At 51.3% G+C, this 13,500-nt stretch overlaps 1 protein-coding gene across 6 annotated transcripts in view; it reads left to right on the top strand.

Annotated features, from left to right (window-relative positions):
- DYNC2I1 (dynein 2 intermediate chain 1) overlaps positions 1 to 13,500 on the top strand; it is a 69,996-nt gene that overhangs the window by 31,766 nt on the left and 24,730 nt on the right. For all 6 annotated transcript variants that reach the window (XM_019424963.2, XM_019424961.2, XM_019424960.2 and 3 more), the window contains 7 exons: positions 2,457 to 2,568; positions 3,322 to 3,407; positions 4,656 to 4,785; positions 6,918 to 7,090; positions 7,944 to 8,106; positions 13,141 to 13,254; positions 13,350 to 13,411. In XM_019424963.2, coding sequence (XP_019280508.2) covers positions 2,457 to 2,568; positions 3,322 to 3,407; positions 4,656 to 4,785; positions 6,918 to 7,090; positions 7,944 to 8,106; positions 13,141 to 13,254; positions 13,350 to 13,411 — 840 coding nt within the window. The remainder of the gene's footprint in view (positions 1 to 2,456; positions 2,569 to 3,321; positions 3,408 to 4,655; positions 4,786 to 6,917; positions 7,091 to 7,943; positions 8,107 to 13,140; positions 13,255 to 13,349; positions 13,412 to 13,500) is intronic.

Here is a 13,500-nt window from a genome sequence, read left to right on the forward strand (position 1 = left end):
AGGTGTACTTGAGCCGCCCCGTGTCTCGTCTCCGAACGCTAGAGCTTGGGGGTGGTGTGTGGAGGGGGTGGACTTGAGGAAGAAGGGACCCCTTTGTCACGTGGCTCTCACTAACCCGGAGCCCGTGCAGGCGTTCCCAGGGCTCCAGAGCAGGGGTGTATGGCCCACGTGGGACGGGGCACGCTCCCAGACTTGCAGATGGTTTATTTAAAGTCCGGCAGAACGTTACGTCTGTCGCGTTCCACCCGCCCTCCCACGCAGGTCTCCGGGTGCCAGGCCCCCGTCCCTGTCGGCCTTCCTCTCATTTACCTGTGGGTGCTTCATCGCCCGCGTCTGTTCTCTAGGGGACTCCTTCCCTCAGGACTTACGCTGTACCTCTCTCTTATTCCGGAGCTCTCTACCCACACCGCACAACTAGTTACGGAGCCGTCCGACCTCCCAGCAAGGTTGTAAAGTGTCTGAAGTCAGGAATCACCTCTTAGGTTTTCGTTCTGTCCCCGATGGCGTCAGCAGTGAGCAGGTGCCTGTGTTAGGTTATCATTCTGTCCCCGATGGCGTCAGCAGTGAGCGGTGCTTGTGTTAGGTTATCATTCTGTCCCCGATGGCGTCAGCAGTGAGTGGTGCTTGTGTTAGGTTATCATTCTGTCCCCGATGGCATCAGCAGTGAGCGGTGCTTGTGTTAGGTTATCATTCTGTCCCCGATGGCGTCAGCAGTGAGCGGTGCTTGTGTTAGGTTCCTTCTGTCCCCAATGGCGTCAGCAGTGAGCGGTGCTTGTGTTAGTTTATCATTCTGTCCCCGATGGCATCAGCAGTGAGCGGGTGCCTGTGTTAGGTTATCATTCTGTCCCCGATGGCGTCAGCAGTGAGTGGGTGCCTGTGTTAGGTTATCATTCTGTCTCCGATGGCATCAGCAGCGAGCGGGTGCTTGTGTTAGGTTATCATTCTGTCCCTGATGGCGTCAGCAGTGAGTGGTGCTTGTGTTAGGTTATCATTCTGTCCCCGATGGCGTCAGCAGTGAGTGGGTGCCTGTGTTAGGTTATCCTTCTGTCCCCGATGGCATCAGCAGCGAGCGGGTCTGGGGTGTGGTCGCCATCTGTCACAGGGTGGCGGGAAGAAGGTCACAGGGTGAAGCTCGGAAAGCTGGCTTCACAGATGGCTCCCTTAGGCCTGCAGTGGAGTATTTAGCTTCTTTGCTCATCGTCCTCGTCTCACAGCTATTAGGAACAAAATGATCTTTGCCGAAGCACGTACCTGTTGGAAACCTGAGTTGTGTTTGGTTTTGCAGAGCCAGTAGGTTCTAAGAGGATAGGATGTTGGTGTGCTAGGTGGGAGTATTTTCTTTTTGTTTTTTTTAAGTTTACTTATTTCTTTTGAGAGAGAACATGCATGCGTGAGCAGGGGAGGGGCAGAGAGAGAGAGGGATAGAGAGAGACAGAATCCCAAGCAGGCTCCATGCTGTCAGCACAGAGCCCAGTTCGGGGCTCGATTGCAGGAACCCTGAGATCATGACCCGACCTGAAATCAGGAGTCCAAGACTCAACCACCAGAGGAGCCTCCCAGGCACCCCCAGGGGGCACTGTTTCCAAACCAAAGCTAAATTGTTTTGCCCTGGATAAGGGAGTGTCTGTGTTGTGTGGACAGAGGTCCAAGCCCTTGGATTCCCGCTGGAAGACTTAAGTGGGGGGAACCTGCGCTCGAATAAAGACTAAGGACGGCGGGAGGGAAGCAGCCATCACGGAGCAGTTTCTTGAAAGGAAAGTTCACTCTCCAGGTGGGAGAGCCGTCAGCTTCCCCGCTGGAACCAGGCTGGAACCGCCCGGGTTGCTTTGGGTTTGGATGTTACTGGTCTCTCCGGGCTGGGAGGAGCTGGGAGGGGCTGGGGCTGCTGCAGGGTGGTCTCTGAGGGTCGTGCTTCCGACCCTTGGGGGAACTCCTTCCCCAGACTGGGAGGGGGGTCATCTGACCCTCCGAGGTTTGTGGGAAACTCGGGGCAGCCTTTCTCTGTCTGGGGAGGGCCTGTGCCCTCAGTGTGCATGCATCATGTCGAGTCTAGGGGTTCCCCGGGGTGGGGTGGAGGAGGGCCGCGGGCTCTGGGTCTGTCAGCCCCAAGGCCTTGGAAGCCACGAGGTCAGGACCTTGAGCTCCAGGGTTTTAATGTGCAGCTTTCGCGTCATCACTGTTCTTGCCTCCAGCTGGTGCCTCACCCTTCCCTCCTAGGACTGGGGACTCTGCATCCCTTCCAGCACCCTTCGCTGGTCTACCTGACAGTCTGGGGTGACTTTCTAAAACATTTGAGACCCAAGTGGTCTTTGCAAGATGGTTATTTATGTCTCGATACTTTTGGGGAAAGCAAGAAGACTCATTATTAACTTTACCATTTTTAATTTTTTTCCAGTAATGAGAAATTGCTCTGAAGTTGAGGTGTGGTGCTAATTCCAGCGTATCTTTTTGTTAAGGCATATGTTCAGTACAATGAAGATAATGTTGACAGAGACACCCAGACCGAAGAGGTAGAGACCAGGGGAGTGTGGAGCCAGCACCCGGGAGAGGGCACGGCCGTGTCAGGGGGTGAGCAAGCCTTTGCTCTTGACCGTTGAAAGGGCCGTGTCTTTACATTAATTTTGGTATTGTGTTCATGACCTTTCTTGTCCTTTCTTCTTAGACCTTTCTCTTGGGTTGGGTGGCTAGTGTGTGACAAGGGCAACACCCAGTCTTCTCTACAAGCTTTAGGGAACCACTACCCTTAGTGCGGAGCTGGAGGCCCAGTCTGGGTCTTGACCAGGGTTTATAATACTTTTATTCCTCAACATCGGGAGAGTCCACGTTCCAAACAAGCACTTGTAAATGGGCTTTGGAGCCCTTTCTGCTCTTAAGTTGGGACCAGCCTGCCCTCATGTATTAGGTGCAGTCTGCAGGCGTGTCGCCTGGTACAGAGGGAAGGCCCAAAGGATACACGCCGTCCTGCTTGGTAACAGTTGCTTTCCCAGGACGTGACCCTGCGGCTGGGGCCCCAGCCGCCGCTTTCCTCAGGTGAGCTGTGTGGAGAGAAAAGAGGGGACCCGAACATGAGACTTATGTAATGATTGCATTGATGCCTTTATTCTCCTTGCTGCATTTCAGTAGGGTCCTGCGTACAGACTTTCTGTAAAACAAGATGCAGTTGTGTTTGAAAACACCGCGGTAGATCTAGAGAATGCAATGTAAAATTCTTCGACTTTTCCCTCCAGGGCTCTTAGCATTCGTTTCTAACAGCTCTTTGAACCCTAAGGTGTGTGAAACGTGATGGTAGTCGGTTGGTTCAGCACAGCCTGGTCTCTTTAGGGAGTGGCAGCGGAGACCCCTGTGACACTGGTGCCCCGAAGGTCAACACGCCCAGGCTGTCCCGCTTCCTTCGGGCCGCTTGCCAGGTACGCGCTGCCCTGTGTCCATCGCACCCTGGCCCCCGCGGGCACGTGTCCCACACGTGCGTGTCAGCTGCTTACATTTTAAAATAAATACAGACTAAAAAACAGATAGTAATATTAATTTGTCAAACGAATAATATTAAATGGTCAAGGCATGCACTAGGGTGTTTGAAATTAGTAAATTCATAACTTTTCAACTGATTGTGGAAATTTACAAAATATACACAAAGATGAAGGGAAGGGTCTGTTGAAGCCCACGTCCGATTTTAGTTGTCACCTCATGGCTGGTGGTCTCATGGGAGCCCCTCCTCACCCCGCCCACCCCCAGCTGTTTCTACGCAGGCCGCAGTCCCCACACAGGGCACTCGCTTCAGGGCGAGGCTCTTACAATAGCAGTACTCCTCAGAAGCATCAGGAAGGAAGTCACTCCTGTTTCCTCAGTTGTCTCCTGTGTCTGTGTCAGCAGCGAGTGTGGGTTTGGAGTAAGCCTGTGTCCATCTTCCATCTGGACGTATGGTAGTCACTCCCTCCCCGTGCTGTGTTACGGAGAGAGTCTTTGCCGTGGGAGATCGATCGTACTCCCGATGTAATTTTAAATTTTAGGGTGAGTTCACGGGGAGCGACGAGGAGAGCCGTTGTGAGCAGGGTGAAGCGGGGGGCTTGGGCTGGAGTAGGGGTGAGTGAGGACAGAGCGGGCCGGTCAGGGGTCAGGGCCGGCCTGGCCCTCCCAGCTCTCCTTCCTTTTCTGCGGCTCGTCCTCCCCGCTGGTCCCGTCAGGTCTCCTGAATCTGCCATGTCTCCCTTTCCCGTCATCACCCTGCACGTGACCTATTAGAGCTGTTCCGTTGACTTCCTGCTCAGTGTGTCCTCACGGGGCCCCGGGAGTCAGCGTGCTGTGTGTACGACATTCTTTACAGCCCTTTCTTAGACAAGACAACGGAGGTGGCCAGCCTTTTTCCTCCTGTTATTTTTAGCACGGTGTTTACCGTAAAAAATGACATCTAACGTTAAATAATAACGGCTGTCCTGTGGGGTTCACATTAATGGAACTTTACCTGTTAGTTTCTGTTATTGCTCGGAGAGGGCAACCTAGTTTGAAGTTTCATTCTGTTCATCTCCGTGACGCCTTGGAGTTAAACAGTTGTTTTCAGAGATGGAGGCACAACGTTATGATTTGTGTGTTTTGTTTTTTTCTCGTGAGAGTGAATACGTTCGAAATGTTCACGAGAGACCGTTCACTGTCTCTGAAAGGTGATGGCGGTTTTGCTGGAAGAGGACCGTATGGCAGCGGAGCCCAGCTGGAGCCCCGCAGCACAGGACAGCGCCCTGCGTATCAGTGACAGCGCCTCCCAGCTGAATACCAGCCTGCCGTTCCTCCAGAGTAAGGGGCTGACCTCCACGCGCTTTTAAGTCTAATCCCCAGCGTTTCTGCTGGAATAACCGTCTTTACTGTGGCATCCTGTGTTAGCATCATGGGAATTAGATTCGGCATCTGTGAACTCTGACGGGCAAGGTCGGTTTTTGTGTAAATGTGCGTTAGAGTCACGTGGACACCCGCCGGAGGCGATGGTGGGGGGGGCGTGGTGCCATAGTTAAAAGTGGAAGCTGAGGTTCTGTGTGTTTGTTTGAAATCGTATTTCTTTTTCAGTCCTGTTCCTGGGCTTCTCTTGGTTTCTTGGAGTGGGGGGGCCCTGGGGAGCTGCACGAGGGGGTGTTCAGTGAGCGCCCTCCGCTGGCCCCGGGGCACCACGTGCTGAGCAGAGGACGCCCGGCCGCCACGCACGTGGGACCGTCTCAGTGACTTCAAACAAGCTGCATTTGCATGGCCACATTTCTGTTTCTTGAGCTGGTCACCTCTTTGCTTTGGTTCCGGCTGGTGAGGCGGTGGCCCCACCCTGGTCCTGGTCTTTGTGAGGAGGGAGAGGAAGGCTATTCGTTTAGTTTATTAAATAGTTTGTTTATTGTGCCGTACTTACACAGAAATAGTGTGCCTCGTAGAAAGAATAAAAATGTATTCAGAGTTCTAGCTGACAGCAAATAAAACTCCATGTTTTACTCGGGGAGGCCAGCGGCCGGCCTCGCCGGGTGCTCCCAGGCCTGGGGGAAGCCTGGGTGCCACTTGATCTAGATGTTTCTTCTGTCCTGCCTGCTGTTTAGACATTTCGATTCATGTTTGTTCCTTTGCATTTAACATTAACGAAAGTGGAATTATTAGTTAAAAAAACAACAACTCATGTTCTTTAGAGTTTTTTGTTTTTAAAAGGTAAGAGTTACTTTACTGGAAAAATAGGGAATCACTGTATCTACAGTGTTCAAAACATGCATGTTCACATTCCCACACCCCTCCTCATCCCAGTAAATGGGAGTGAAAGATGTACTTTTTCTGGGAGCTGGTGAGTGACAGCAGCTTTACAAAACCAGATGGAGCTTGGGTTATATACATGCATCTAGAACCCTTTGTGAGAGACACATGAGGCACGTTTGTTCTCACAGGACAGGGCCCCTTGGTGTGGTGGGTGCGAGTTGGCCGTGTGAACAGTGTGGCGGTTTTTCTTGTTTGTTTTGTGTTCCAGTGGCATGGATTTTGAGATACCAGAAGGAAAATGGGATCAGATGACAGATGTCTGACAGAGTGAGGAGTTGCCTCACCTGTGAACCTGGGACTTGGTCACATTATGCCCCAGTCTGTTCCCCTCATGGATCCGGGCAGTGCTGTCCTCACTGTTCACACACCTGCCACAGAATGATGTGGCCAACACTGGCCTGCACTTTCTTTCATCTAAGTGGACGGAAGTCCTGCCCTCCGGTGGCGGGGGGGGGGGTGTCACACAGACAAAAGCTGGAGAAAAAGTGAATGTGACTCGTCACAGGGGGAAGGAAAACACAGCTGGGAGGAGAGGGAGTGTCCGGGCCGGCTGGTGTGAAATGGCCTTGCTGTGTGAAAGCCACACGCACCGAGAGTCTCAGCAAGGCATGAAAGGGACCCGCTGAGGTGACCTGACTCTAGGTCACCTCCGGGTGACGTGGTTCTCTGGGAGTAGCTAGTAGATAAAGCGTGGCCTGCACCGAACGTTAGTAAAACCTTGAGGCCCGCTTGAGCCTTTTTCAGGAAGAGCTGTGGCCACTTGATAAAACCCAGATTTCAGGCACGGGCCGCTTTGAGAGGATTATGTTTGTTTCTTCATTAAGGGGGAATTTATTTGAATATTTCTAAAAAAAGTGTTTATTTTGAGAGAGGGAGAGAGAGTCTAGTGCAGGAGCAGCAGAGGGGCAGAGAGAGAGAGAGAGAGAGAGGGAGAGAATCCCAAGCAGGCTTCATGCTCAGTGTGGAGCCGGATGTGGGGCTCGATCTTATGACTGTGGGTTCGTGACCTGAGCCGATATCAAGAGCTGGGCGCGTAAGTGACTGAGCCACCCTGGTGCCCCTATTTGAATATTTTTAAGTGTGTTAATTGAACATGGATTCTGGAAGACACTAAAATGCAGAAGTACTTTTCTCATTCTTCCCCCCAGATCGGAAAGTGTCCTGCTTATGTGCCTCTCAGGTGCAGAGGCAGACAGTGGTATCTGTCCACGGGCCGCCTGGAGCAGCATTTGATCCCACGCTGGATGGCAGATACGTGCTGTGTGTGTGGGATATCTGGCAGCCTTCAGGGCCGCAGAAGGTCCTGATATGTGAGTCAGAGGTACAGCTCCGGAAGTTGTAGGTTTGTATGAGAGGAGGGTTGGGGTGTCAGGGGGCCAGCAACACAGGACTACAGGGACGTTCAAGGTCATTTCTTTCTCTCCCTGGCCATCCTTCGCTATGTGCAGGTATGACGGGACACGTGCACGTGTCTGTTTTGACTCTAGAAACTCTTAAAGGATCAACAAAGACTGAAGAGATCCAGGGTTATCACGGCCTTCCATTGGGGATAAAGATGCCGGCCACCCTCAGCATGGCTCTGGGACCCCAAAAGTGTCCTGTTGGCTTGCACTGTTTGAGTCATGGATATTTTAGGGGTTTCTTAACGGGCTTAAGGTTTTTGGAGTCTTCGGTCTCCTGCCTCTCCCAGCTCCTCATCACCAGGGCTGTGGCCGAGCTCCATGCGGGTACAGTGGGAGAGCCGGCCTTTTGCATTTTCCTGTTCATCTGCTCCTTGACCTCAGAGTCCTCCATTCTCACCAAGGCTGGCGGAAAGACTAACTTATAGGTGTCAGGTTTCGGGGCTCAAAAGGCAGGTTTTATAATATAGGTTATAAATAAAATGACGAAAGAGAGCTTTGCCATCCTGGGCCCGGCTACTTGGGTTGAATGGAGAGGGGTTGTGGTGCCCTGTTGTGTGCGAGGCCCCCGTGTCTGTGCCCCCCAGTCCTGCGAGGGTGGCTCATCCTCCCCGCTTTCCACCTGGCGCTGATGCGGACTCACGCCTGCTACTGTGAACCCCAGCTTCCAGGTGGAGGGTTCACGGGGGCAGCATGGGAAATGGAGAGGGCTGGTGCTTCTGTGACCGTGGCCTCATGTTTTCAGACTCCGGCTTTCTGTGTGTGTCATTCCAGGTCACGTGTTGCTGCTTTAGCCCTCTTAAAGCGTTTTTACTGTTTGCCGGAACAGTGCACGGCTCAGTCCTCGTGTGGGACCTACGAGAAGACTCCAGAATACATCACTATGTGAAGCTGGGTGACTGCTTCTGGACGTTCAGGACAGCAACGTTTTCTACTGGTCAGTGACACCCACCTGCCTGTCCGGTGTCTTCTAGAAAAGCCGTGACAGATTTTAGGAACATCTGTAGTTTGTTTGAATTTATTCATTCAGATTGCCCCAGGGGGTGGGGTCTGACCTACAAGCAAAAGAGGCATTTGGCAAATAGTAAAAACAAAAATCCACCTAGGCCCTGCTTAGCTGGTGGCCAACAAGATTGGAATGCTCTTTCATGTTAATTTCTGGATTCCAGTTCTCAATGAAATAACTTTTAGTTTTAAATTAGCTTAAGGCATGTTGGTATGTGTGTGTTCCATGGCTTAGTTAACCCCCCTAATGCTTAAAGTACATGGCAAGTTATTCACTTCTTGGGGGATGAAAGAATCCTGAACATCTGCATCTGCCAAGATCTTTAGATTAACAGGAATCCTTCCTGCCATGCCATTGCAGCCACAGCCAACCACCCCAGCCAACCACCACAACCACCCACCACAACAGCCAACCATCACAACCACCACCATAACCAACCACCACAACCGGTCACCACAACCACCACCACAACAAACTTCCACAACCACCCACAGCAACCAACCACCACAGCCAGCCATCACAACCGCCACCACAACCACCCACCACAACAACCAACTACCACCGCCAACCATCACAGCCACCACGACCAACTACCATAACCACTCACCACAACCACCCACCACAACAACCAACTACCACAACCACCTGTCACAACCAACCACCTCAACCATCATAACAGACAACCACCCACCACCACAACCAACTACCACAACCAACCACCACCACAATCAACTACCATAACTACTCACCCCAACCACCCACAGCAACCAACTACCACAACCAACCACCACAACCGCCCACCACAACAACCACCACAACCAACCATCACAACCAACCACCTCAACCATCATAACAGACAACCACCACCACAATAAACTACCACAACCACCCACCACAACAACCATCACAACCAACCACCACAACCACCACAGCTACCCACTACCACAACCAACTACTACAACCACCCACCACAACAACCAGCTACCATAACCACCCACTACAACCACCATAACAGACGACCACAACCACCACAATAAACTACCACAACCACCCACCACAACCATCCATTACAACAAACTACTACAACCACCCACCACAGCCACCACCACAACCAACTACCACAACCACCCGCCACAACCACACACAACTACCACAACCACCCACAATAACCAAGTGCCACAACCAACCAGCACAGCAACCAATCACCACAACCACCACCATACTTGACCACCATAACCACCAAGCCTTGGTAGACACTCTGTGTTCTGGGGCTTCCTCAGTAGCCCCGGTGTTTTGCAGACATTGATTGCTTAATGCCTGTCTCGGCTTGCTTCCCCTCTGCTCAGGGGGAGCAGAAGCTTGTCCCCAGTCACACTAACTTCATGGCAGGGCCTGCGCTCAGACCCCATTGTCTTCAGTGTGTCTTTCTTTCTGTTCCTGCCCTGTACTCCACCTGCACTTGGTTTCCCATCTCCCCTTTCCCACCAGCCACTAATCAGTTTTCTGTCTCCATAGTTCTACTTTTTCCGGATGTCGAATAAATGGAACCATGCGAATGCAGATCCTTGAGTCTGGCTTCTTTCACTTAGCATCCTGCATGTATGGGTCGTGGTGCTGCTCTGTACACCAGCAGCTCACTCCTCCACTGCGTGTACCATGTTGTTGACTCGCCCACCGGGTGATGAGCATTTGGTTAATTCCAGTTGTTGGCGACTGTGAATAGAGCGTGCATCAAGGGGCCTGTACCACGCTGCTTGGACCATTTTGCAGTCCCAGCAAACTGTGAGCTCCAGGTGCCCACCGTGCTACCAGGTTTTTAGCCATTCAGATGGGTGTGTAGTTGTGTCTCATTGTGGTTTTAAAGTGCGTTTCCTGATGATCTATGACAAATGGAGACTTTTCGTAGTCTTTTCTGCCACGGTGTGTCTTCTTCAGGGACGTGTCCTTTCAGGTGTTTCGTACATTTTTAACAGTGATTTGTTGCCTTCTTATTGTTGAGTTTTAAGAGTGTTTGTTTGTTTGTTTGTTTTTGGTTTTTTGGTTTTTTGGTTTTGTTTGGTTTGGGGTTTTTTTGGGGTAACGGTCCTTTATCAGGGGTGTCTTTGCTGGTATTTTTCCCAGGCTGTGGCTCGTCTTCTCATTTCTTACCAAGTGACCTTTAAACTTTCTGTTCCCAGTCTCCCTCCATGAGAGTTTAATACGACACATGCTGCATATCTGTTTACACAGTATACGCATAACTGTGTTTTATACCATTTACTGGTTATTTTACCAGTAAAAGATGGGTTTATTCGGGAATGGCAGAGAGTTGCAGTCTACGACAAGCATGCTACGGCAGAACCATGGGCAAGTCCAACAGACGAGAGGCACGTTATTTTATGGAGAAGGAGGAAGTTGGGAGGGTCGTTTTGAAGGGAAGCCCGTTGGAGGAAAGCAGGGGTTCAGGGCGATGAGGGGTCTCACTGGCTGAACTGTAGGAGTGGTGGGTTTCCTGTAGGAGCCACAGTGCACACTTTCCCCTGGTGGGGCCCGTGCCTGGTGGTTCTGTCTGTGGAGGGTTCTGATGTTGGGTCTGTAACCAGTGGTTGTTCTGTGATTGACACTGAGTGGTGGGCTCCCCCTTCCAGCCTCCCCTCCTGGCCTCCCCAGTCCCTTTAGTCATTTTCATAATGCATACAAAATGTTGTTTGGTCCCCTGACAACCAATTTTTGCCTCTTTGGTGGCAATGTTGCTGCTGTTGAGAATGTTTGAGTTATAGGTACCTTATGGGTTTGATGCTGTTACAAAAGTTAGCTTTTAAAAATGTGCATGTTTTTGGGGCACCTGGGTGGCTCAGTCGGTTAAGCGTCTGACTTTGGCTCAGGTCATGATCTCACTGTTTGTGGGGTCGAGCCCCGCATCAGGCGCTGTGCAGACAGCTCAGAGCCTGGAGCCTGTTTCGGATTCTGTGTCTCCCTTCCCCTCCCCTGCTCATGCTCTCTGTCTCAATACTAAATAAACATTTTTTAGAAATGTGTATTTTTTCTAATTGCTCTCAATGTTACTAATTAATATTTGAACTCACCATGTTCTAAACACTGAACTATATGGTTTTTTAATTTTATTTTAACATCTATTCATCCCTGAGAGTGAGAGAGACAGAACATGAGCAGGGGAGGGGCAGAGAGAGAGGGAGACACAGAATCCGAAGCAGGCTCCAGGCTCTGAGCTATCTGCACAGAGACGACGTGGGGCTCTAACTTACAGATGGTGAGATCATGACCCGACCAAAGTCAGATGCTTAACCGACTGAGCCGCCCAGGTGCCCCCTGAACTATAGTTTTTAAACTATATGCAGGCAGGGCACCTGGAGTCTGTGTCTCCCTCTGTCTCTGTCCCTGCCCTCCTCTGTCTCTCTCTCTGTCAAAAATAAAAAAAAGAAACATTAAAAAAAAATTTAGACTATATACGGAGATGTTACTCTATTAAAACACCTCCTTCATTTTCTTTTGCCAGCTAAATATTGTCACTGGAACCAGCCAAGTTTCACTAAGCTCCCAGTGCTGGGAGAACCATGGAGCTTCTGACCCAGGCTGTGCATGCCACCCCCTCGCCCCAGCACGGCCCCTCCCAGTGTCGTCCTCCTGCAGGCCCCTCCAATGTGTGCCTCTGCAGTGTGGCTCCCCAGTACACATCCTACCCAGTGCACAACCCCCTCCCAGTGTGGCCCCCTACTGTACAGCCCCCCAGTATGTGACCCTGCCAGTGTGCTCCTCTCCAGCATTTTCCCCACCCCCAGCTGGCATCTGTTTAGTGGGGAGCCCCCTTCCAGTGTGGTCCCCCTAGTGCACAGCTCCCCCCAGCATGCGGTCCCCCCAGTGCATAGGCCACCCCCTTCCTCAAGCTCCGTGAACTGGAACCTTGTCCGTTCTTCACCAGTTTTTTTTCCAGGGTTCAGCCCCAGCTCCCATCTTATTTCTTGCTATTTTCTTTCTTTTTTTCCTTTTTTTAATATTTATTTTTTAGAGAGAGAGACAGAGACAGAGACAGAGCATGAGCAGGGGAGGGGCAGAGAGAGAGGGAGACACAGAAGTTGAAGAGGGCTCCAGGCTCTGAGCTGTCAGCATAGAGCCCGACGTGGGACTTGAACTCGTGAACCGCTAGTTCATGACTCGAGCCGAAGTCTGACGCTTAACCGACTGAGCCACCCAGGTGCCCCAATTTCTTGTTATTTTCTATCCATTTCTACACTGGGTTTCTGATTTCAGGTGTTTTTGTTCATTTGCTTGCTTACTTTAAGTACATTTCCAGAAGCTTTTTGAAGCGATGTGCTGCAACATGGACTGTTGAACTCTGGGCTTCTGTTCAGTGCTCGTTTGGGGGTGAGAGAATTTTCATCTGCTCAAATGCTTTGATTTGCACTTGTATTTTCTTCTTACAGCAGTTCTCAGTGGAGTTTGTCTTGATTTTTTTCTTACTCTTGCACATTCGGTAGACGGATATTCTAGGTCAAAGGAACTTCATTCCATTAGTGTGTGAATTGTCCTTTCTTTACTGGGTGGTGCGCTCTGGGTGGGGCCGGAGAGTGTCCCTGCTCCCTGTGCCGCTGTGGCTCATCCCTCCTGTGGGGCTTCACTTTCCACTCTGCCCGTCCCTGCGGCTGGGGCGTGGCCCCCCAGGCCCTGCCCGGGCAGTTAGATTTACTCTCTGCGGGCGCTTTTGTCTGGTTTCTGTCTGCCTTTGACTCCCTCTCAGTGTCTTAACCTCACGCCTGCCCTCCGCGCCTGTAGACCCGCAGAAACGCAGCGGCTGGTTGGAATCCGTCCCCCTCTCCCTCCTTACAGGTGTTTTGAGGTCTGTGATGCCTCATGGTAGTGCCAGAAGCAGGGCCCACACATCATCTTACTTGTGGTTTTGTGGCATAACATCTGTTGTACTTTTGTGACTTACTATTCACATGTGGTCCTGTGTGCTTTAAACCCTAGACGGCCTCCTGACTTCAGTAAACCACCGCGGTCCCATTCAAGCCGTAGAACCCATCTCCACGTCTGTCTACAAAAAACAGAGTTTTGTGCTTTCCCCCTTTTCTACCCAAGAAGGTGTGTGATCTTTCACCTCCACAAAACCCTTGCATCAAGTTACGAAATGTGGTTTCCTTGTTCACAAGCCATTTCTCTGTTTCTGTTTCCACTAGAAATGTCAGGTTTGTCGTTCCACGTTGCTTCCCTGGAGGAGAGTGGGGTTCTCAACGTTTGGGTGAGTAGGACGTGCCCAGGACGCATGCAGGGCAGCACCAACTGCGTGCACGGGCTCTCTGAGCCGCTAGTTTACGTGGGAGTCCGGGG

The sequence above is a fragment of the Panthera pardus genome, unplaced genomic scaffold (assembly GCF_024362965.1).
Source record: "Panthera pardus isolate Hobbes unplaced genomic scaffold, ASM2436296v1 HiC_scaffold_9, whole genome shotgun sequence".
NCBI lineage: Eukaryota > Metazoa > Chordata > Mammalia > Carnivora > Felidae > Panthera > Panthera pardus.